This window comes from Meleagris gallopavo, chromosome 17 (genome assembly GCF_000146605.3).
Source record: "Meleagris gallopavo isolate NT-WF06-2002-E0010 breed Aviagen turkey brand Nicholas breeding stock chromosome 17, Turkey_5.1, whole genome shotgun sequence".
In the NCBI taxonomy this organism is placed as follows: domain Eukaryota; kingdom Metazoa; phylum Chordata; class Aves; order Galliformes; family Phasianidae; genus Meleagris; species Meleagris gallopavo.
Genome location: NC_015027.2, coordinates 5,255,681 through 5,278,864, shown reverse-complemented (window position 1 = coordinate 5,278,864; position 23,184 = coordinate 5,255,681). Strand labels below are relative to the sequence as shown.

At 49.6% G+C, this 23,184-nt stretch overlaps 3 protein-coding genes across 6 annotated transcripts in view; 2 read left to right on the top strand and 1 right to left on the bottom strand.

Moving 5' to 3' along the window:
• The first annotated feature begins 733 nt into the window (after positions 1 to 733).
• On the top strand, positions 734 to 5,107 carry OGFOD2 (2-oxoglutarate and iron dependent oxygenase domain containing 2). Its single transcript, XM_031555965.1, has 4 exons — positions 734 to 846; positions 2,938 to 3,062; positions 3,562 to 3,819; positions 4,443 to 5,107. Exons 2-4 carry the CDS (start codon positions 3,024 to 3,026, stop codon positions 4,716 to 4,718), a joined length of 573 nt encoding a protein of 190 aa, XP_031411825.1. The 5' UTR covers positions 734 to 846; positions 2,938 to 3,023; the 3' UTR covers positions 4,719 to 5,107.
• Positions 5,108 to 5,204: 97 nt separating this feature from the next.
• ARL6IP4 (ADP ribosylation factor like GTPase 6 interacting protein 4) lies at positions 5,205 to 11,050 on the top strand. Of its 4 annotated transcripts, none has more exons than XR_004161585.1 (6): positions 5,205 to 5,721; positions 5,794 to 6,102; positions 6,588 to 6,705; positions 8,427 to 8,496; positions 8,652 to 8,803; positions 10,694 to 11,050. XR_004161585.1 is itself a non-coding variant. In XM_010720097.3 (6 exons), the coding sequence occupies exons 2-6, from the start codon at positions 5,577 to 5,579 to the stop codon at positions 8,706 to 8,708; spliced, it is 699 nt and encodes a 232-aa protein (XP_010718399.1). In that variant the 5' UTR covers positions 5,205 to 5,427; positions 5,564 to 5,576; the 3' UTR covers positions 8,709 to 9,439. The 4 variants fall into 4 exon arrangements, 2 of the variants coding, with proteins under 2 accessions (XP_010718399.1, XP_010718400.1); XR_002120360.2 differs by lacking the exon at positions 10,694 to 11,050 and adding an exon at positions 9,023 to 9,439; XM_010720097.3 differs by lacking the exon at positions 10,694 to 11,050 and having other exon boundaries at positions 5,205 to 5,427; positions 5,564 to 5,721; positions 8,652 to 9,439.
• The window catches only part of PITPNM2 (phosphatidylinositol transfer protein membrane associated 2), a 114,732-nt gene continuing 101,042 nt past the window's right edge, over positions 9,495 to 23,184 (bottom strand). The window contains 8 exon segments of the mRNA XM_019621017.2: positions 9,495 to 13,713; positions 14,405 to 14,533; positions 15,556 to 15,739; positions 15,829 to 15,978; positions 16,670 to 16,818; positions 17,167 to 17,283; positions 17,482 to 17,598; positions 19,827 to 19,975. Of these exon segments, the coding sequence (XP_019476562.1) occupies positions 13,369 to 13,713; positions 14,405 to 14,533; positions 15,556 to 15,739; positions 15,829 to 15,978; positions 16,670 to 16,818; positions 17,167 to 17,283; positions 17,482 to 17,598; positions 19,827 to 19,975 (1,340 nt within the window). The 3' untranslated portion in view covers positions 9,495 to 13,368.

The window sequence follows — 23,184 nt, the reverse complement described above, 5'->3', positions numbered from 1 at the left end:
GCGGCGAGGAGCAGATGGCGGCCGTGCTTCGGGAGGTGAGCGCCGAGCCGCGGGCCAGGTGCGAGGGCTGGCAGCTCCTCGGTCCCTTTCCTGCTGTTTTTAACAGCCCGCTTTGGTGGCGGCGCCGGAGCAGCCTCCCAGCGCCGGCTGCCGTGTGGCGATGGTCTCGGCACAGCATCCAGTTTCTGGGGGTCCCGTTCGGCTCGGGATGCCCCGTGGGTCCGTCACACGGCGGGCGGCGTGACCTCGATGGGGGCGCAGCAGAGCAGTTGTTGCCTGAGCTGTTTGCTGTGCGGTGATGGACGAGCCTGTCTCGGCACCACTTAACGCTAATCCCGTCTCTCTCCCTCCCGGGAAACGTCTTTGTTGCCGACAAAAGTGCTCTTGTCAGGACATAAACCAGACCCAGAGCGATTCATGAGGTGTCAGAAATGCCCGAAAGGGTTGAAAACTCACAGCTCCCCTGACACATCCGTGGAAAGATTTCAGTTATTTCTTAAGCCATCCATTGTGCAAATGTGTCTCAAATCCCTCTTAGGCATCTGGGTTTTTAAATATTTACTCATCCTGTCTTGACTACAGAAAAGCAAAAGCACACGCTCAGGCTCCCAGAGGTGCCCTGAACAAAAATAACTGCTTTAGAACAATAAGCAGATTCCTGGAATTGTTTTAGTTATCCCCTTCTTTGTTATCCATTCTGATTCTCCAGCACGACGCTCTGTTGTTTATTCCTAGATTGAAGCAGAAGTGCAGAGAAGAAAACACCTGGTTCATCAATCAGCGGAGCGCAAAGCCATCATCTCTCAGTGTTACAAACGAAAGCACTCAGAAGTGTACACTCTTCAGGTAGATCCTGTGTTTGAAATCTGGTTTGCACTCAAGAAATTGGCTGAGAGCTTATATTTGCAGTAGGGAGCCCTTTAATCATCAAGAGTGCGTGCAGTTCCAGAGCTGGACTGAATTAAAAACAAAGCAGCTGTCGCAGCCCAGTGTGTTCTCCAGGCAGGATTCTGCCAAATGAGGGTCATTTTTTATGCATTTTTATTCCTTCCGGAATGCAGAATATAGTTAGCAATTGTGAGCTAACGCACCACTGCACCAACAGGGTCACTGAAGAGTAAGGGACAGCCACAGAAATCAGCGCAGGTAAACAACTAATTACCCTCAGCTGAAGGGTGGGAGCAGGCCGCTTGCCTGTATGCACTCCACTGTAAATGCAGCATAGCCACCTTTGTTATGGGCTGCTCTGCTTTGAATTTCCTGATGTTTGACAAACGTGTTCCTGGGTTATCAATCACACAAAAATTCTCACAGATTTACTGCTCCATAACCGTTTAGTAACATGTTTTGCCATTGGCTGTCATGGTCTGTGCAGAAAAGTGCTTCCAGCAGAGCTCTGTCGTGTTGAGGCCAGGAGAAGATGGTAAATCTTGTAGAAATGTCTTTGCATTTATTCCTTAGGTGTCCATAATGCAAGCCAGGCTCTTTCCCATTGGGCTAAGAATAAATCTGGCCAGTTATACTTAGAAATACCCATGAACTACAACAAGACACAATTTACTGGTAACATTTCCTGACACAAAAGTAAGCCACATGCGACTATCAGCCTCGCTCCCTAGGCTTTACATATTTTCCTGTGTGTATGTGAAAGTCCGTTTCCCTCTCAGGCTGTAAAAGACTCTGCAAGCTAATTGTGTTTCTGTTTACATTTGTCATCCTTCCCTTGGCACCAGGATTCATTTCTGGCCCCAGGTTTTCTAGAAATCGTTAGATACTGCACATCACCGGATGCTAATCTCCATGGACTCCTGCGCTACACTGAGTCCTTCTCAGGTACAGAAAACAACCCATCATCAACAGAGAACACCCATGTGGTGCTGCAGTTTCAGCGATGGCAGCTGTTTCTAAGCCCTGTCTTCGACAGCTCGGTTTTGACACACAGCCTGGACAAGCAGGATGTTATTTTCTGCTTGACGAGAGTCTCTGGAGAGGCAGTATTGTGCAGCAGTTATGTTGTAGATGAGATCCTGTTTTCTGCTTTTCCAATCCCAGTCTGCTGATGTCTCATCAGAGGCTCTCACTGCAGCAACGCTGGGGTTTTACTTATACCATAACCTCACAGGGGAGCCTGCTGTGAAGGAACACTTAGCTTGAGGGGCTTGGTTTTCCCTCCCCAGTGCTTCCCCATTTCAGACAATTCCCTTCGGTTAGTCTGAGCTGAAATATTTTCAGTCTAGTTTTCAGCCTTTTAAAGAGATCTGTGCCTTCAGTTTCCCTGGTGGCATTTTTGAAGATCTCTCCCTGCCAGAAACACTGACAAAATTTGGAATGGAAGCTGCAAAGTGGCCTCTTTTTCTCAAGACAAAAAGAAAGAGACAAATGTATGTGTACAAGGCTGCTGTTGGTTATTTTCCCAAGAAGTAGTTTCCAGGCACATTATCTTTTCACATTATCACAGTTCCTATATCCTTCATATTGAGCTCCCCTTAGACCTTTAGGGCTCTACTCTGAAAAGTAGCGTAGATGGCTTGGCCTTCCCAGAAAGATGGGCTGGACAAGTAAATTCCCCATCCTCTGAATGACCTTGAGTCCCTTTCATCCACGAGGACTGCTGTTGATTTACTGCCCTCCCTCTGCAGCTTCTGGGCCCTCTCAGAGCATTTCCTTGGCACCTACAACAGACATTTAAATCAGTGCCAGGTCTCACAACTGGATGGGGAAGCCTGGAAGCAAAGGGTCAACATGAAAAATAGCAAGTCCATCCCAGAGCTGATCCTGAGGAACAGTGCCAACTCCTTGAGCAGCCAGAGCATAAAGTGAAAAGTCTGGGTGCTGCATTCTCACCAATGCCAGCATAGTCTAGCTAGAAAACACAACAGCCAAAAAGACTTTCACGTTATTTTCCCCAGCAAACACTGTCTCCCTTTTTCTTGACAGATAAGCGGATCTTTCGACTCCCAGTGTTCACAGAGGAGTTCTGCCAAGCCTTTATTGAGGAGCTGGAGAATTTTGAGCAGTCGGACATGCCTAAAGGCCGGCCCAACAGCATGAATAACTATGGGGTAGGATTCATCAGCTCTTGTGCTTCTTTAGGGGGAGTGTTCCTGAGCACACTGTTTACATCCTTGCTTCACAATCCTTTCCATTCCAAACTGTCTATAATTTGAATGCAGCACAGTTTGAGTACAGACTCTTGGAAATGAAAGGGTTGAAAGAATGCATGGTATTTGTCCAGAGGCAAAAGAATGGGCAAAAGCAGGGAGTCGGGGTGGGATCTGGTATTTCAAAACAATGAGCACCTTGCATTTAAGCAACACATGTTTAAATCAAGGAGTTTGTTTTTAATTCAATTTAATTTAAACTCAATTTTTGATCTTACTGTGTTCACCATCACTTTCTACCTTGATCCTCTTTCCTTTCCCTGTACCTGGAGCTTTTTGGTACTTTCTTTGAGCAAGCATCAGAGTTGGAAGAGTGCAAGACAGCTCAGCAGCTGCTCTGATGAAGCAGCAGATATACCCAGCTGTTGGTCAGCTGTTCCATCTCCTCTCTTTGGGACAGGTTTTACTCAACGAGCTAGGGATGGATGAAAGTTTCATCACACCCCTGCGTGAAAAATATCTGCGTCCCATCACAGCCCTGCTTTATCCTGACTTGGGGGGTGCCTGCCTGGACAGTCATAAGGCATTTGTTGTCAAGTACTCGTTGCACGAAGATCTGGATCTGAGCTCTCATTATGACAATGCAGAAGTCACCCTAAACGTTTCTCTGGGAAAAGACTTCACAGAAGGCAATTTGTACTTCGGGGATTTCAGACAGGTACTGAGTACATTCCTCATCTGGACCCTGCTTCTGTTCCCCCCTGTCCTCCAGTTTCAGAGCGTTAACTGTGTTCTAAAAAGCAGTTGCTCACTTCTAACAGTCAAATCCAGTCTGTCCCTTCCCCTTTTCTAAAATGTAGTGGTTAAGTAGGGACCTCTACTGCTATAAGTAAGTTAGCAACATTCAAGCTAATTGCAGCCAATTCAGAGAGAGGACAGGCACAGCTATTGTAGCAGTTGGAGTGAAGCAAACCAACCCGTCTTCCCACAAGGAAAATAATGATCAAGGAGGTGCTGAGAGGGGGAGACAGAAGTTACTTACTTCAGACGAGACTTAATTCCACAGCCCCTATTTCCAGGGAATTCTAAACAAGAGAGGGATTAAAAAACCCCACACTGGTGAAACTGGTTTTGTTTCTTGTTGTTGTTGTTTTTGTTTGTTTGTTTTTTGTTTGTTTGTTTTTAATTGAAACTGCCTTTAAATCCCTCTGGACCTGGCACTGAAAATGGCTTACTATGACTGAAGTGGTTGAACTGTGGGTGAAGAAAATTCAACTACTTGAACTTTGTTCTTTTAGGGACTTTCTGGTGTAATGCCATATCCACCTCCCTTTGTTCCAGGATCCTTCCCCTGTGCCAAGCTACATAGAGGTGGAACACGTGGGAACCCAGGGGCTGTTGCACCGAGGAGGGCAGATCCACGGGGCGCTTCCCATCGCCTCGGGGGAACGCTGGAACCTCATCATTTGGATGAGATCATCAGCCATCCGCAACCAGCTGTGTCCCATGTGCAACCAGAAACCCCAGCTGGTGGAGGCAGAGGGGTTTGGAGACGGGTTCACAGAAACCTGTGAAGAAGACGTGCCTGAGACCGTGGATCTCTGCTCGGTGTGGTAGCAGGTGGGGCATGCCTTCCGCAGAACAGATTGCCTCCAGCTGCTTTCTGCCCTTCTCGGACCGTGCTGACAGCCTCGGGTGGATGTTGAGTCATTTAAGAGGGAGCTGTCACCGTGCAAGGTGACACCAAACCGGTCCTGCTGGGAAGCCAGCTGCTCCCACTGCTGCTGTGAGGGCTGCCGAGGGCACGCAGCCACATCGGAGTGCTGGAGGAGCGCGTAGACGTGCAAAGCCCCAGCACTGACTCACTGCAAGGACTGCCAATACGTTCGGGTGTGCAGGACGAGATCCGACCTGCTTTTCATCTGCGGAGACGTCTGTGCCTACGGGCGGGGCGCTCCGCGTGTGCGTGGAAAAGAGCAGTGCAATAAATCCCCACATGCACCGCTTGGCGCTGTTCGCAGGAGCTCGCAGGGACGCTCCGCAGCCGGCTGCGGGAGGAGGAACGGCAGCCTAAGGGCCTCCGCCCGCAGCCCAACGGCAGAAGTGCTGCGCTGTGGCTGCCGCGCTCGGTGTCCCCACGCCGAGTGGCCCCGCGAGCGCTAAGCTGTCGGTTCCGCCGAATCCCGGAACCACAGAGCGCGGCGTAGGGACCCGGGCGGCGCTTTGTGAGTGAGTGACCGGAAGTGGGCGGGGAGACCGGAAGTGAGGTCTGGGGCTGTAACGGCGGCGCGGCGCTCGGTGCGCGCGGCGAGACTCGGGGACAACGGTGAGCGCGTGCGCGTGGCGGCGGCGCGGAACGGCGGTCGAAGGGCCGAGGTGCGCGCATCTCTTAAGGGGAGAGCACACATCTTAGATCCCTTTGGCATTCCTAGTCGGGGCGTAGCGCTGACCTCTCCCCCCAGGCCCCGGCGCACCATGGCTCGCGGGCGGTCCCGGAAGCGGTCCCGGAGCAGCAGCAGCCGCAGCCCCTCTGGGAGCGGACGGGAGAAGCGCGGCGCGAGGAGCGGTGCGGCCTCCCCCGGTCCCCGGCACCGGCCGAGCTCTGCGGCCGCCAGGGAAGGTAGGGAGGGCGCTGCCCCCGTTCCCCTCTTCCTCTTGTGGTACTGTGCTGAACTCCCGCTGTGTGTTGCAGGAAGGAAGAAGGAGGGAAGGAAGAAAAAGAAGAGGAAGGCAAATGCTTCATCCTCTGACAGTTCATCCTCCTCCCGCTCCTCATCATCCTCCTCCTCCACCTCCTCCAGTGACAGTGACACCAGAGCGAAGCGGCACGGCAGAAGGAAGCGAGGGAAACACAAAGACAAGAAGAAGAAGAAGAAGACAAAAAAGAAATTGAAGAAGAAGTCAAAAGAAAGAGTTAAGGAGGACAGAGGCGTGGGTGAGGCACTGCCCGGCCCATCGCTGGAGCTGTGGCAGAAGGAGCCACAGGCGGATCCTGGGCCAGGTAACTCTGGGCTGAGGAATGGCTGCTGCCTCCTTGGTGGGGTTGGGGTTGGGCACAGAGGGGCACCCGGCTCTTCTCCCTCTGTGGCCCACAGCAGTAAATGTAAGGAGCCACGCTTGTGAATTCATTGATTAATTTCATTTTGATTTGTGAATGTGAGCTGGGAACAAAGATGCTGGATGAAAGGACGCTGTCAGCAGTAACGGCAGTGACAGCCAGGCTGGATGGGGCTGTGAGCAACCTGGTCTAGTGGGAGGTGTCCCTGCCTATAGCAGGGAGTTGGAACTACATGATCTTAAAGATCCCTTCCAACCCAAACCATTCTATGATAAAGTTGCTGCCTACATTCATCTGGGACGTGAAGCGCACACAGACTGTCCCTTGCATGGTTTTTTGTTAAACCACTTGTATCTGGTGCTGTGTTCCCATCTGCTCCCTGCAGGCTGGTCCTGCCAGCACAGCTCTGACTAATGGACATGTTCCAGTTCTGACAGATGAGCAGAAGTCCCGGATCCAAGCTATGAAGCCAATGACAAAGGAGGAATGGGACGCGAGGCAGAGTGTTATCAGAAGAGTGGTGGATCCTGAAACAGGGAGAACCAGGTATGGCTGCTTTGGGCAGAAGAGAGGTGATGGATCTGTCCATCGCTATCCATGTTGAATGGGATGGGATACTGGAAGATATGCAGTACTGCCTGGAGTCAGGTACCCCTCAGCAGCAAAATCTGGCACGCACATCCTCTCCATCAAACCTGCTGTAGCTTATCCATAAGAGGCAATTTTATACCGAGTGGTATAAAATTTTCACCTTTCAGAGCTGCAAAATGCCATTCCCAGCCACAGGTGCCCCAGTTCCAGGTAGCACCCAGGTGTGAGTGGGGAAGGAGTGGGTATGTTCCCCTTGGAGTTACAGACAACAGACTGAAGTTCATATAGCTGCCAAATGGAAATGACCCAGTTGTAATAAGCTGCATCTTCCAGTAAACAGAAAACATCATGGTGAAGAAAATTGGGTGTGACAAGTCCAGTCTTAAAATAGAAGGCAGCCTGCGGGACTTAGGGAGGTGTGGAACTAAGGTCAGTTCCATGTAAAGCACATAATGAAGACATTAAATTCCTTTTCATGCTAGGGGTTGTGAGCTGCCTTTGATGATGCTGGAAATATGCTTGGGTGAGATGTCCTGATCTGGCTGCCTTGCAGGCCAAAACTGGCTCCTATTTGAACAGCCCTGCAGCTCCCTCAGGCAGTCAGGAGCAGACCTGAATTCAAGGGGAGTGCGGGGAAGTTTTGCAGAAGCTGAGTCCACTGCTGTTGACAGTGAAGCTTCTGCAGATGATGGGGGGGCAGGAGATGTTTCCATTACAAATATTTTCTCCTGCAACGTGCAAGTGTGACTGGCTCAGTACATAACAGATGCAGGGCCCTCAGCCTTGGACAGGGCTAGTTGGTCCCTGCAGGGGGATGCTGCTTTCTCAGGGGACCACAGCTGTGCTGGCTGCAGCTTGCTGGTGCTCATCACATAAGAGCAAGGGAAAAACTTGTCATGCTAAGTTTGATATGGCCAAAATGATGTGTTGTGGTTTAACCTGGCAGTTTGCTAAGCACCACACATTTGTTCACTGACTCCCTTCCATCTCAGTGGGAAGTGGGAGAGAAACAGGAGAAAGAAAACAAGGTAGAACTCGTGGATTGAGATAAAACTATTTACTAAGAGAAAAGGAAAAGGATAATAATTATGACAAATATATATAAAAGTATATATAACAAGTGATGCACAAGCAATTGCTCACCACCCCCTGACTGATGCCCAGCTAGTCCCATAAGCAGTGAAAGAGAGAGAGAGGTGAACTCCCACCCCCTTCAGAAGTCCTTCCCCTTGATGCTGTATAGTATGGAATATCCCTTTGGCCAGTTTCAGTCAGCTGTCCTAATTCATTTCCCTCTCAGCTCCTTGTGCCCTTTGCTGAGAATGACCTTGGCTCTGTACAACACTGTTTAGCAGACACTATAAACATCAGTGTGTTATCAGCATTGTTTTTCTCCTAGAACCAAAATGTAGCATTATACCAGACACTCTGAAGAAAAATCCATCCCAGATAAAACTAATTCAAGATGGCACCTGATAGAGCTTCAAGGGTTGGAACAGTCACTGGGCTAGCACAGGGGTGCACCAGTCCAGCTCCCAGTCCTCATGTGTCTGTCCCATATGTTGCTGGAGAATTTTCTTCAATTTTGTTTTCCTGGCACATATTGCATGGGGCAGGGGGAACCAGCGTGACTGGCAGACAGTCTCACACCTCATGGTCCTGTGCTTGTCTTCCAGGCTTATTAAGGGAGATGGAGAAGTGCTGGAGGAGATCGTCAGCAAGGAGAGACACAAGGAGATTAACAAGGTACTGGGGCTGATGGCTGGGTTGTTTTTCCTCTCAGGGGGCCCCACCAGGGCAAAAAGAGTCCTGGCAGCCCCACAGAGGCCCCAGCCAGTGAGTGCTGTGGTCTTTTGTCCTGGTAAAAGCTGTGCACTGAGTGCCCATCTCTCCCCTTCCAGCAAGCTACCCGTGGGGATGGGCTGGCCTTCCAGGTGAGAACGGGGATGCTGCAGTGAGCCTGTGCTGTAGCTGTGCCGGAGATTTATCCTGCTGCGGGTACAGCCCTGGTGCACTGATGAGATGAACTGGACCTGCAGGCAGCACTGCATCGGTACGCTTCCCTGGGGGCAGTGTCATTCAGTCTTTAAGTTACTGACTGGGAAGGAGAAAGACCTTAATGGTTCATCTCCCATTAAACAGCTTCTCTCCTTTCTCTCATAACTGGGGCCAGCATGGCTGTAACGCTGCTTGCCCTAGTGACTCTTTTAAGGCCTGAGGAGCTCAGCAGCACACAGAATCTGATGCCTTATCTCTGGGCTTTTGTTGGCAGGAGCTGGCACAGGGTCTGCAGCAGGGCTGCAACACTGACAGCTGCGTGTTCCCTTCAGGGGCTGCTTCTGGCCCCTTCTGTGCTGCTCTGTCTGCCCCATGCACTGAGACCTAGGGGCAGGGGCTTTGCTCACCCATTGTGTGGAGAGGAGCCTTTACCTTGCTCTCTTCCTGCCCTTTCCTGCAGCGTAGGCCCCATGTGGCAGCAAGGCTCTCAACAGCTTGGGGACTTACACCCACAGCAGCTGTAACACAAATGCCCGTTGTTTTCCCCTACTGCAAAGTCCATACATCTACAAACTTTAAAATAATTTTAAAAAAGTGGTTATAGGACAAATGAGTGATGCAGGACTACTCTGCACAGATTTCCATGCTCTGTTTGTTGCTCTAACCCCCATTAAAATGGCGCTTGCTCACATCCTGGGCTTTGTGACTTCTGTTTCTAGAGCTTCCCAAATAAGCAGACAAAGACGAGCCTTCCCATTTCTTTAATCTGTGTAACTCACAATGATACTGTACACAAAGCACACCCAGGCATTGGGATGATGCACTAACAGCAAGGAGGAGAAGGAAGTTGTACAGAAGGTTTGTCACACACAAGCAAGTCGTCTGCACGGCGCTGTAGACACGGCGCTGTGCCCTCTGGTGGTTCCCCACGCACCCACCTGTCACTCCCCCAGAGCAATTTTTTATAAATAAAATATAATTAACATCGTTGAATATAAAACCGACAGTCGAGGGTATCAACAGGCAGAGAGGGTGCTGAGGACGAGGAAGGGACCGTAAGGCTTCTAGAACTAATAGGAAATGCAGCAAAGTGGCAATACCTGAAGAAGGGGCTGCTACAGCAAGCACGGCGGCTGCTGGCGGAGCGGCGGCGGCGGTGAGCCTTTGGCTGGTTCCTGCGCTCGGCTCGCGGATCGGACACTGTAAACGTTTTTGGTATGAGAATTTCACCTCGTCTGACGGAGTGAGCAACCCAGGAAAATGACTCGGAATGAATGCGTGGGCTTTTTTTATTAATTAAAAAGTAAGATTTTCAAGGGACAGCGTCAGGTACAAAGTCTGGCCCAATTGTTCGGGAATACAAAAAGCTGCTTGTTAGAAAAATCTGAGCTCCACAGCAGTTTGATTCTGATGGAAGCAATTGAAAAAAGAGAGGAAAAGAAAAAAAAGAGAAGCCTAAGGCAGCCTGTGCAGGGTGTGCTGTGTTGTGCGAGTGCAGGAACAACATGGGCTGAGGGCTGCCCAAACAGCCAGAGGGAGGAGGCCAAGCAACTCTTCATAGTCTTTTGTTTCAAAGCAAATGAGTTATTTGTAACAAAGGTAAATTAGGTCTTTAACCTGACAGTGCCCCTTTAGTAAGGATGGAATATACATTTGTGTTTCCCTCCCTGCATCCAAATGGATCCCCTTCCAGACACATGGAAAGGCATTGAGTCACACGCATCGCTCTCCCAAACAGCTCAGAACAAACAGGTTATAAACAGAGTTAAACTATTGCTATTGTTCTTTGAATGAGTAGCACGTTGATCTTTGCTTTGAAGAGATGAGTGCCAGATGGGGGTGGCTGAAGATAGATTGATGTAGACTGTGATGGACTGAACTGGTGAAGAAAACTCATTGGCATATTTCCTGGTAACTACACCCACGTCATCTGGTATTATTGCAGCAATAAAAGTCCTGCTCTACAATTGCTCCTCCATGTTGGATTTGCACAATGGCAACAGATGGGGGGCAAGGAAAGGACCCGGGGAATTTCAAGAAGCTGAACAAAGGGTGAGGACGGAGCGCTATGATTGTCAGTCTAATTGGTCAGTAGCTGCTGGGAACGTGAAGTGATGGAGAGGTGAGTATAATATTGCACTTCTGCATTCATTGACAGTTACATTAAAGTTGGTCCATGAAGTAATTGCTTTGTACATAATGCCTGAAACAAAAAGCTACATTTTTAAATATTAATAAACCCTGAAGGCTCCAGTCCCTCCAGCCATTTTTCCTCTACATAAATAAATAACTTTCAATTTTACATATCCACTTTTTATGTTGAAAATTTACATTCGCCTCTGTTTTACACTATCTACACATAAGAAAATGTGAACATCTCATCAGCATTGGAAAACGCACAGATTGCGCCTCGCCTCAGTGGTGGACTTTGAGGAAAGAGGAATTTTGCAAAGGCCATATCCAAATTTGCAGAAATTATTTTGTGACATGGTTTGGTGACTTCACAGGATGGATTGTGGCTTGGCTTCCTACTCGGATGGCAACTGTTCGATCGAACATTCGACTAGCAAAAAAGCTGGGACAATTCACATTGGTTTTAAACCCAGTTAGCTCCAGATGTACATTCAGAGGGAGCTCAGCTGAGTCCACAGAAAGGGAAGTCAGTTTTCGGTAATAAAAGTCATCAGATACATTCTGTAATTGAAGAACTATCAAAGAGAAGTGGTTATGCGGTGTGCAGTCAGGCTGCAGGACGGGGAGCTGCACTGTGTGGGCAGCGGCCTCGGCTCAGCACTGTCCCTCAGTCGACCCAAAGCACCGTGAGCACGAGGTCTGAGGTGCCTGATGCGAGATCTGCCTACCGTGGCCCGGGGCCAATGAGCAGAGCAGTGTTCACAGTGCTGCGTGTCTCAGTGCGGCCGTCCTGCGCTTCGTATTGAAACAGTTAATAAAATGAAGCAGCCAGTCTAAAAAATTTTGTTATAAATAAGATCATCGGAAGTAGAAAGTGATATAAATACAGGAAGGTGTGGTGGGGGAAAGCTGGGTTACACGTAGACGGGGAGCTCAGTAGGACTATAAAATCTCCACGTGAAGAGTACAACTGGAGCCTGTAAGTGGGCCCCCCAGGTGTGTGCAAGGAGGGAGCTGGGCCTCTGGCCGGGGGCACGAGGCTGTGGGGCTCTTTGCTGAGCCCCCACACCAGGCACTGTTCTCACCTGCAGCACAGCAGGCAGCTCCATCTGCCACGCACAGCCCCGGCTCCAGCAGCGCACCGACTGTCGGCTCAGGCACATCCACTGAGAGACACACCAGGAAAATTAAGATATGGCCTTTTCTTACGCTTGCCTGACTCTGTTGGCACACTTCCTTACAGTCTCCTTACTGCTGGAAAAACTTCTGCACAGGATTATTTTCTTTAAATATGTACACATACATATATATATGTGTGTGTGTGTGTGTGTATACATATATGCACATCTATATATATAGATATACACACACACACACACACACCCTGGTAGCGATATTTAATTGTCATGCACTACAAACAGTTGGGTGTAGCTACATGAGATGGTAACAGGTTTCCATTCTAAAAATCATCAGTGCAAAAAACAATGAGGTTTTACAGTTCAGTAACTACAGGTCAAAGAAGCGAGTCTGGTTCCCACTGAAGCTGCTACTGAACTTGGAGAGAACCCAGGAAGAAGAAAATGTCTCCGAGGTGGGTGTTGAGAGAGTCAGACCCTGCATTTGGATGAGAAGAACTGCTTGCAAATATATGGTGGTTAGTTCTGGAAATTATATATAGCAATAATATTTGGAGATTTAACAGCAAATTAAGTGTCTGAGGCTTGCGACAGCTCAAACAGAATAGCCTGTATTCTTCTGTTCAGAGGTCAATGCATTCAATTCCATCGGATTCTAAAATGTCTTTTTAAAAAATAATAGTAGTCTCAACCCCAGTTGCTTGGGTGTGAATCTGCCGACATTCTTCCCCTGCCAAGAGCATCAACAGCTTTCAGCTTTGCCACTGCACATACTCCTTGAGAACGTGGCTGAACGTGAAGGCCTCTGTACAGGTAAAGCTCTTGGTCGCTCCGCCTGGCACAGCCCATGCCAAATCCCACACCTGGGGCTGTCCATGCTACAGGAGCAGTGTGCTGACTGACCCCATCCCCACCCCTGCATTGGCAAAGCCCCTCTGGCAGCTCCTGGGACAGCCACGAGCAAATTCCCCAACCTCACCCCCTGTTCTGTGGCTCTGAGGACAGCACTCGGTCACGCATATCGGAGCGATGGCTAAGAAGGTGAGGAGGCACGTATTTACAGTCACTATACCTGGATAAGAGAAGGAGGCAGGAAAGAGCGCAATCTTGACCTGGAGACTTCCCCCTCCAATTTCCAGCTGTTCCTTGAGCTCATGCCGCACAAACCTGACGCTCCCGCTTGCAAGGCCTGCACGTTCTGTGTGGGAAACATCCCATCTCTTCCCAGAATACCACGATGTTATGAGAGTAGCACCATATTTACCCTTCCACGTTAACGCCGGCCTCATCCCTCTTTCCTTTTGTTCTCTACTCCGGTGGCTGCAGCCGACAGTCGCTGGCTCCGGCTCAGCTACTTCTGCCCCAGGAGGCCAGACTCCAGGCGGGACGCTGCGCTGCGGCCCCAGCACCCCGTGGCGATGCTCATACTTCTTTGGCTGCGTTCCCTGTCCCTCTCCTTGTCGCCATCGGACTGGCTCTGGGTGCGCTCAGGGCGGTGGCCGGCGCTGCCTCCAGCTGCTGAGGGCTGTGAGGAGATGGTCCGCAGCAGGTGGTTCCTTTTGCGCAGGAACTCAGTCTGGCTGGGCAGCCCGAAGCTGCCCTTCCGCAGCGCCATGCGTGTGGTGTTCTTGGCGGGGCGCGAGCGGTGGTTGTACTCCAGCTGGGCCAGGTGGGCCGCGTACCCCTCCGTGATGAACTGCAAGACAAGAGGGATGAGGGCAGGGAAACCCATCATGTCTCCCCAGTAGGCACTATGCAGCTGAAGCCTTTTGGTGTGCCAGGTTTGCTGGGGGCGATGCACAAGACACCGAGCCTTTCAGACATGATAGGTCCTGGTACGTAGGGTGGTTCCTGTCCTCTTAGAATCACAAAATTGCTTGAGTTGGAAGGGACCTTTAAAGGCCACGTAGTCCAATTGCCTGCAGTGCACGGGGACACCCACAGCTCCATCAGTGCTCAAAGCCTCGTCCCCTCACCGTGGCTACCTGTAGGGATGGAGCACCACCACCTCTCTGGGCACCCTATGCAATGCCTCATCACTCTTATAAAAACTTTTTCCTTTTACCCAGTCTAAATCTGTCTCTAAGTTTGAAACCAATTCCCCCTGTCCTATCACATACACCCCGCTAAACTCCTTTCTTAAAGCTCCTCAGACACTCACAGGCCTCCCCAGCCCCCCCTCTTCTCCAGGCTGCACAGCCCCAGCTTTCATCCTTCAGGTCATTTCTGTGGCCCTGAGGGCTATACATCTGGACACAGTAACCAGACAGCAAACACCAGCTCATCATCCAGTTCTAGGGTGACCAAGTTCCTGTTGTGTCCCCTCCAACAGTAAGCCCATGGCTTTTTGGGCAGCACCTGCAGGGCTCAGACCAGCTGGCTCCTACCTGACACTGGCTTTGCAGCTTCTTGGTGGGTCGGCCAACAATGTAGATGTGTGTGGGCGGGAGGCTGATGGAGCTGTACACAGAGATGTCCTTGGTGGATCCATATGCCGCATGGATCCTCATGTGGAGCTGCAGAGAGAAAAAGCAGCACGCGGTCAGAACATATGGGCGCTCCATGCTGCTCAACAGGCAGGGTTTGTTGTTTTTTAATAGCATTTGTGGGAATCTTAGGTCAATAACTTATGTAAGTTCCCAGCTGGATAATGCATCGCTGAGCAAAGCATTAATTAACAGAGCTGAGGATGTTTACAGGCCAGAACAAGAGGAGTAACAGCAAAGCAGATCTGTCCTTGCTGCCTTTCCTTGAGGTCCACAGGGGGCAGGGATGGTGCACACTTGGCTGCCTGCTTGTCAGTGGGGGAGAAGAGAGCTTTGCAATCCCCTGCACAGCCAGCATTAGCACGCAGCGTGCCCCTCCAGTGGCCGTGCTGCCACATGCAATACAGATACTCAGTGCTGCAGGACAGAGGGAGAAGGGACAGGCAGCAAAATACACTGCCTCTGAGGGCAGAGAGCAAAGGCAGCTCCTAGACAAAGCCCTCATCAGTACTGTTCAAGGCAGGACACACATGCTCTGGATGCTAACAGTTAATCCACTTGTCTGACAGAGAAAAGCCTGCTTTATCCAAACGTTTTCTGAGCGTCTGGGCAGAGTGACATTAAGACCTCCCTAGGACTGAATATCTGGGAGATGCTCTGCGCATCTCTCCAGGTTGGGTGGTGCAAGGCCATTCCCTATTCCCTTCAAAGGGCACCTCAGAGCAGCAGACTACATGATGGGCAGACAGAGAAGCACCGAACAGGTGAATAAAGCACCTGAGGAGGGAACGGGAGGCACTGCTCCCTCTGTTTCACTTGGCATTTAGTATTGGAAGAACCTGTGATGAAATGGAACAGTGCAGAGCAGAAATGACACAATTTAACAGCACGGACAGTTTGTGGAGCAATAAAAGGATGAAAATAAAATGAACAGAGATTAATCTTCTACTGCGGGCCACATTGCTGCCAAGAGACTGGTGCTGACAGGGGCAATTGGATGAGCAGCAATCTCCACCTGTGCTACGATCATATTTCAGCAGATGCAGACTTACATCTGTGATGAGGGATTTCAAGAAGTTGGCCTTGTGCCGCAGTGGGTCGTGAACGAGCCCATCGCAGAATGAGACGATCCCATGGGGGAAGTTGTGCTGTGCTAACCACGCTACCACCCTCTGCTTCTGCATGTCGGGGCGGCCCGTGACATAGATAATGAGGTAGCCAAGGTCTTGCCAGTGCCTAGAAGAAAATCCACAGACCCATGGATTACAGACCTAGAGCAATGCTATGGTCAAAACAAACCAACCGCCCCAGCCCCTGCTGCTCACCTGACAACGTCAACTGCTCCGGCACGGACTTTGGGGTCGCTGCCCATGATGGATACACTGGCAGCAAAGGAGCCATCGATGCTGAACACCACAAACTCTGTCCCCTTTGGCAGAACTGTGATGTAGCTGTCTGCATACGTGTGGTCACCCCTGGAAGGGAAATGGGTACTTCCAGTCCTTGATATACTGAGGTTCTTTCAGAAGGTATCTCTGAGTACTGAAGTGCACCGAAGCCCTGAGCAGCACCCAAACCTGCCCCAAAGCCTGTAAGAGCTATGCCACCCTCAGTTACAGCAGCGATGGAGAGTGCAGGAAGGACTGTGTGTTAAAGTGTGGCTGAAAACTGTGCTCTGGAGCCCTACAGTCAGTGTACTTCAGTGACTCAAAGTGCCAGCAACCAGAACTCAGCTGGAACCTCTTAGGCTGTAAATTACCCTGAGTACAAAGTTCTGTCCTTCAAGGACAAGTCTATATCATTTAAAATACACTCATTATGCAGTTTTGCAAGAGACAGCAAGGCCATTCACCTACAGCCGCAAAAGGCCTGCTTCTGCAACCAGAGCTCAATTACCATTCTTTTGATGATGTAAGAGGCAGAATAAAACACAGATCTCCCTCTTACAGCTGCAGAGCACAGTTTTGTTCCTGTTTCTAGCAAACAAGGCTCTGATCACATTCAATAATCAGAGCTGCCACACAAGGAGGCATCACATTCTAGGTATCAAATTTCTCTTTTGTTGTGGGTAAAAGGTCTATGGCTTTGTCATGCAGCCCACATGGCATGTTTCAAGCCTACTGTATCCTATCACAAACTAAGCCATGGCCACCCAAGGTACCTCACCTGACCACCATCTTGACGGGGTACACGCCAATGCCCAAGCGCCGGTTTTCAGGGATGACATAAGAAATTCTGCCACTGCTGTTGCTGATCTCAGTGTCAAAATAAACCCACTCTCCTGATGGTGGCTGGGTCATGATGTGAATGTCCACCTGGGAAGACAGTGAGTCTGGGTTAAACACAGCACTGAAGATACTGACGAACAGTAAAACAGGCCAAGAGTGAGGACCTTCCATCCAAGCCCCTTTGGCCTGGGTCCTGCTTCCACCCTCTGTGCCTTGCTAGATCTGAGCTGAGAAGCAATGGAGCACTGTGATGCAGGGATGAGACTTTGTGCTCCGTGCTGTTCCTGGTAGAAGGCACCACACAAGTTGAAGCAGGGAAGCCTGGCCCAGGGCAGCGAGCCCATGCAGGCAGTGAGGGAGCAATGACCAGTGTTGCCTGTCCCTGTTCCCCATTCTTTTCAGCACACGGTGCACAACCCCCATAGTAGATGGTACCTTTTCTCCTGTGAGTGTGACCATATCTAATGGACCGTACATAAACCTTCCAGTCAGGGTCTGAGGCCCATCTTCATTAGCAATGGTGTCATTTATCCTGTGGTTGGCTGTGACATTCTACACAAGTCAAGAAGGAAAAAAGAAAAAAGCAAAACCAAAGGGTCAGTTTCATGAATTCATTGATGAAACATCCCACAGGGAAATGCCAAACACAACCAGGCAAATCAGAGTGTGGATTTCTCCTTCCAGTTCATCCACAACTCTCAGCCCTCCTATGTGACAGTGCTCCCTGCTGCTGCAGGAACAGCCCCTTACCCGCAGCTTCACGTGTGTCCTCTTGCGCAGCCACTTCTCACGGGGCTTGGAGGGGGTGAAGACAGACACCTCCTTCCCATCCAGCTCCAACACGCTCGAGTTCTCGTGCCTCATCACCTGTGGGAGGACAGAGCCCACCAACAGATCAGTCACTTGTACAGTGCCCCTTCTCCTGCCTGAACTCCCTTCATCTCCCCACCCAACTCTGCCTAAGGATGATGCCTGGACAGAGATAGCCTAAGTTTATCTGCTGGGCTTTTGGTTCATCAGCTAGCAGGTTTTAGAACTTCCTCCCATAAGTAAAGGGAAAATAGTTTTCTTTTGAACTAGCAAAGCCTGTAGCCACCACTGCCTTAATCCTAGCTGGGATGCAGGTAAAAAAGGAGGGTGAGACTGTCAGGAGGCACAAAGCTGATTCAAACACAGCAGGAAGAGCTCTGCAACAGAGCCCTGTCCTTCCTCCAGGCATTCACTAGTCCCACCTACATTGCTCCTACTCTCCCCTTTCCACTCAGAGTTGAACACCACAGATCTCAAAGGCTAATTGGTATCTCAAAGGCTGCTGTAAGACTGGGAGGTGACCCTGCAAGAAAACTCCATAACTGGCAGTAGTCCTTAGTGATCCTGACCCTCCAAAATAGTAAGGAGTCTCTTATGTGCGGGCTCTTTTACACAGCCTGTGTGGCCAGGAGCTCTCCAGCTGCCCAGGCTGTGGTAGTCTAGAATAGGACAGCTCGCTTTGCAGAGCTGAAGCTGTTTTAACTCCAGGGAAACAGAAAAAGGATGCAGGGAAGATGTGCTTGCTGGGAAGGGATTTCATGGAAATCCAAGGTAAACAGAATAACAAATTTTACTGAAAATTATTTAGATCAGGAACCTATTTTGAGTCTCATTTGGGCTTGTTTTAGCAAGATTCAGTCTTTGGAGAATAAAACTATTCAACAATTTTCTGCCTTGTCCAGAGATTAGAAACAAGTCCTTATTAGGGGAAGAAATGGCTCGGCATTCTATAAGGACAGCAAGAGGACAAAGAATGTGAAAAATTAGAGTTTCAAGACAAAAATGAGTCAACAGAGACAGGCACCAGAGGAGGAGGGATGCCACACCACAGAGGCAGTCATCAGCAGGCTGAGAACGGATGGAAAGCAGCAGGATATGAAGTGCCACGCTGAGCTACAGACCCAGGTTTGGGCTAAACCCAGTGGTGCATTTTGCGTATGACACTGTGATGACTGTTCCCACTATGCACAATTATGGGTCTCTTGCTCTCTTTGTCCCCGTTAGGTTAAGTTCGACGTGGTTTCACAGCAGCTATCCGGCAAGCATAAATCTTGCTGGGTTAGATACAGCAGGAGAAGAAAGGGTCTCTCTGGATTACTGCTACAGCTCTGCTGCCTCCAGCACTGACATCTCTGCTGTTTATGGTTCCCACACAATTTTGAAAAGCACTGAAAGAAAGTTTGCCAACAGAGTCATAAATAATTGAAGCTGCAGTGCAGGAGGCTGAGAGAGAGCGGGGACAGCTTAACAGCTGAGCTAACACAAAGCAAGCCCAAGCACCGTAGTGGGCAACACTCCTGGTTTTAGTTTTCTTTTCACTATTTCTATGCTCTTAAGTACCTTTCCTTAAGGAGGTTCATACTTTGCAAAGAATAAAGCTCCCCCTCATCTCCCAGGAGCTGAAGAAAAAAATCTCTGTCTTAGGAAAGAACATAATTTAAACAGTAAATTGAACTCTCAGGCCAAAGTTAGGTTGACAGAGCCTGAGGTGTCAGGCTCCAGAAGCTCCCATTTACCTAACCCTAGGAAAACTGCTTTGTATTAGAGAAATGAAAACGAAATCCCCCATGGTAACTTAGAAAGCCAAAACTGAGAACCCACCCTATCTACCAACTCATGTTAAATTAATACAAAACTTCTTCGGTTTTACTATATTTTTTATATTTACACACCAAGAAATTTCTTTTAAGTTTCAGACTAGAGACCCAAAGTCACACACACAGAACAGTTCACTTGCAAGAAAGAAGAACCACCATCTTCTGCCGCTGGGATCTCATGGGAAACAACCCCAGGCTCACCTCAAGGCTCCTTGGTCAGACTGTCTAAAATCTGCTCTGATAACAAAACCTGGGCCCAAACTGAACTCATCAAACAGCATACGTCCAATAGTTTTGCATGGCTCTGCTAGCAGTACAGGTTAGAAACAAAAAGAAAGGGGAGAAGATGGACCTGCAGCAGCCAAGAGTTACGGGAATCACAATGGAAAAACAAAGAAATCCCCTCCCCTTTTTTCCCTTCTTCCCACAGCAGAAAGAGGACCCAGGGGACAGCAGGGGTGGGAAGACCTGTCTCAGCAGGAAGGAGACGACGTCTGTGGACTCCCAGTAGCTGGCGTGGAAGAGATGCGGCAAGGCGACCGTAGGGAAAGCTGTCAGAGCGTCGGGACAGTAGAGAGCGTAGTCGATCCTTTTGGTTCCCCACCACTTGGCAGCAACTGGAAGCAAAAGACCTGTTTAGACAGAGCAGGTTTGGCCACACGCACGGTCTCTGTCCCAGGGCTCTGGATCCTGGCACCAGGTACGGGGAGGTTGCTCCCTTGCTGGTCACACTGTTAAGAGACACCAACCAACCCAGGGCTCAGTGCCTGCCCAGACCAAGGGAGGAACACGTGGGGGCAGCAGCACTTGAGCTCTCCTTATTTTAAGGAGATAGGAAGGCACCAGAGGGTAGCTATTAACTGGCCACTAGTTCAGACTCCAGGAGAGGGACCCAAGGCTCACACGCAGCCTGGGAATCCCTGTGCCAAACTAGAAGACAAAACTCTCCTCTGGAGATAGGAGAGGAAGGACGTGTGTGTATTTTGCCCACTGCAGCATATGCCCAGATCATCTCCAATCCTGCTTCAAACTCCTTCACCAAGGAATGAAAGACTTCAGCATCTAGATCTTGGCCACACTGCACAGGATCAGAATACTGGAAGTCCATGTGAGATATGGAGTCCACCACGAGGCAGGGTACTTTGGCATGTGCTGCAAGGACAGGCAATCCCCCAGCAAGTCCTTGTTGCCCTCCCAGACTACCAAACTGCAGGTAGCAGATGTCTACCCTCCCTTCAGGAGCGCAGGCTATGAAGAAAGCATCCAGAGGTTCTGGTACTCCCCTGCACAGGGGACTTAAAAATGCACTGTTTGGGTGAGCAAGGTTAAAGAAAACATAGAAAAAAGTTTCTTCCCCCAGAGTCAACAGCTCAGGCATAAGTGAGTGGCAGCTGCCATACTCAGGTGGGACACCATCACACTTCAGCACTGCTCTGAACTCTGCCCACGTGCACATCCTTTCCAGCTCATAACAAGCACATTTCAGCCCAAAGCCTCCACCCTTATGGCAGTGGAGTCCTTGACTCCTGCACATTCCAGCCTGGAAGAACAGCCATGGAAAGAGAAGATGAACCTGGTCAAGACAGCAAGAGGAAGAGCTGTGTTTGCATGCAGATTGCAAGCTGGGGCTTTGATAGCCTTTTTCCTCAAACCTGGTTTTCTCTGTGACCAGTTTTTATGGACTTCCAGGAAGGCTGCCAGATATAAGGTACAATCCAACAAAACCCTCTTGTTAAAGGAAAGCTAGTTGGTGATGAACCCAGATGATGAACTTATTTAAGAAGCCACTTCCAGAGACTTGCTATATCACAGCAAAGCATAGAGACTGACAGCATCAGCACATCCCTATGCCCAGCTCTGGTGTGCCAAATGCCCACTGGGGACAATCATGGGGGTCCATCCTAATAGTCCCTGAGTTTCTGAAGAGGTTCCTCCTGGAAGAGGAGGAGGGCATTGCTGGATCAACACGGCTTTTCCAGATCACATGTGCACCTCCTTGCAGCCACTTCTGGCTCCCTGCCTTCCCAGCTGGCAGTTCCTGGTCATATCCCAGCCTTTCACTTCATGTGCAAGTCCCCAGCTTGGGTAACTTCAGAGTCTTTGCACAAAGCAGAGAGGATTTATTCTTCCATGCTCAAAAGACAGTATGAGGGCAGTGGAGGCAGAAGCGTTGCCCCAAAGTTTTGCCTAGAAAAGCTCCTGTCAGGTGTTAGCAGTGATATGACTGTCCTTTGGAACAGAGTGACAGAAGTACTTGTTAAAATGCAACCAGAAATTGCAAGTGCCTCAGTGAAAGCAGAAAGATTTCTTGCGAAGTGTGGCCACTGAGTGAGAGAGGAGGTTGGTTGGAGCAGGTCTCTCCAGAATACCTTTTCTGATGTCCATGTCAGGTATCCGAAGAGCATAGTCTGCATCCTGACTCGATGGCCCTTTGGGTTTCCTTCCCTTTGAAGGGACTTCGTGTTTATGCTGCCTGTGTCTCTTGGATGAGGTTTGGGTGGGGGATTTGTGAGGGAGTGCGAGTAGGGACAGAAGGCTAAACCCTCTACAATGGTTAAGGTGGTGTTTGGTTTCTAAAAAGTAAAATAAATACAAAAACAAACAAAAATCAAAACAGGAATCACACTTAATACAGCACACATGCTGCAGGCAACACCAGCTCCATCCTCCAAAAGCTCTTGCTGAGGAACAAAACCTCCTTCGTGCAAAGGCAAGTGTTTTCTTCCTGCAGAGGTCATCTCAAACAGGGCAGAAACCTCTGCCCGGCGCCCGCAGCCTTTCAGCAGCTCACATTTCCCTTGGGGAGCGTTATTAAGCTCGGTAATTAATTATGAAGTGAGTCATTCAAAGCCCTGTAATACAGTGTGTTGGGAATGGAGCATCTCTTAAGTTTTCACCACTTTCTGGGGCAAAAGTACAGGCTGAAGTCTTTTTGGTTTTTAAGGTTGTTTGGTTTTCAGCAGTCCCTTAGGACTTGTGCTGTTAAATTCACACTCCAGCTGAAATAAGAACAGGCTGAACTGTTAGCAAAGGCTGCTGTTCCTTATGGTATTTGCTAGAAAGTTATACAAGTTTTTATTGAAAATCAAAACTATTATTTTCTTCTCCCTTTGCTCTGGGACACAGGTCAGAACTCACTGACTCTTGGAGCTGCCCTCTAGGCTACAAAAAAGCTCAGTTTTCAGTGCCAAGTAATAAACAACCTGATCCCTTTCCCCCTTCCAGCATTATAGAAAGGCTGATTTGTCCCCTGCTTCTGTGGATCACATTTACTGATCAGCATCAAGCTGCACACCACCCTGCATTATAGATCTAGAATCATAGAACTGTTTGAGTTGGAAGGGACCCCCAAAGGCCACCTGTTCTCACTGCCTGCAGTGCACAGGGACACCCACAGCTCCATCAGTGCTCACAGCCCCATCCCCTGACCGTGGGTGTCTGCAGGGACGGGGAACCACCACCCCTCTGGGCACCCTGTGCAGTGCCTCACTGCCTTTATTGCGCTGATCCTGACTTGTTCTGCCAGACTCAGCAACAGCAGTGCACAACCATCCCTTTGGATCAACCCTCACCACACACAGCAGCCAAACAATGCTCAGAGTTATCAATTCTTATTATTTTGAACCATTTACACCACGATCAGCAGCACAGTCCAACATGCGTAAGGCAGCACTGACTCCTGTATTACCATCTGGTTCCTCCAGGGCAGACGGTAACACGCACTGCTATGACAAAACCAGGTGAACAAGTTTTTGTTATTAATGGAAAGCATACCCCAGACAGACAGACGGACAGACAGAAGCTGCGTGGCTCTGACCTGAAGCAG

Coding starts and splice junctions, on each gene's coding strand:
- OGFOD2 (XM_031555965.1), top strand. CDS start 3,024: ATGCCTAAAGGCCGGCCCAACAGCATGAATAACTATGGG. Junction 3,063..3,561: donor ACAGCATGAATAACTATGGG/GTAGGATTCATC, acceptor TCTTTGGGACAG/GTTTTACTCAACGAGCTAGG. Junction 3,820..4,442: donor ACTTCGGGGATTTCAGACAG/GTACTGAGTACA, acceptor CCTTTGTTCCAG/GATCCTTCCCCTGTGCCAAG.
- ARL6IP4 (XM_010720097.3), top strand. CDS start 5,577: ATGGCTCGCGGGCGGTCCCGGAAGCGGTCCCGGAGCAGCAGCAGCCGC. Junction 5,722..5,793: donor CTCTGCGGCCGCCAGGGAAG/GTAGGGAGGGCG, acceptor TGTGTGTTGCAG/GAAGGAAGAAGGAGGGAAGG. Junction 6,706..8,426: donor CCTGAAACAGGGAGAACCAG/GTATGGCTGCTT, acceptor CTTGTCTTCCAG/GCTTATTAAGGGAGATGGAG.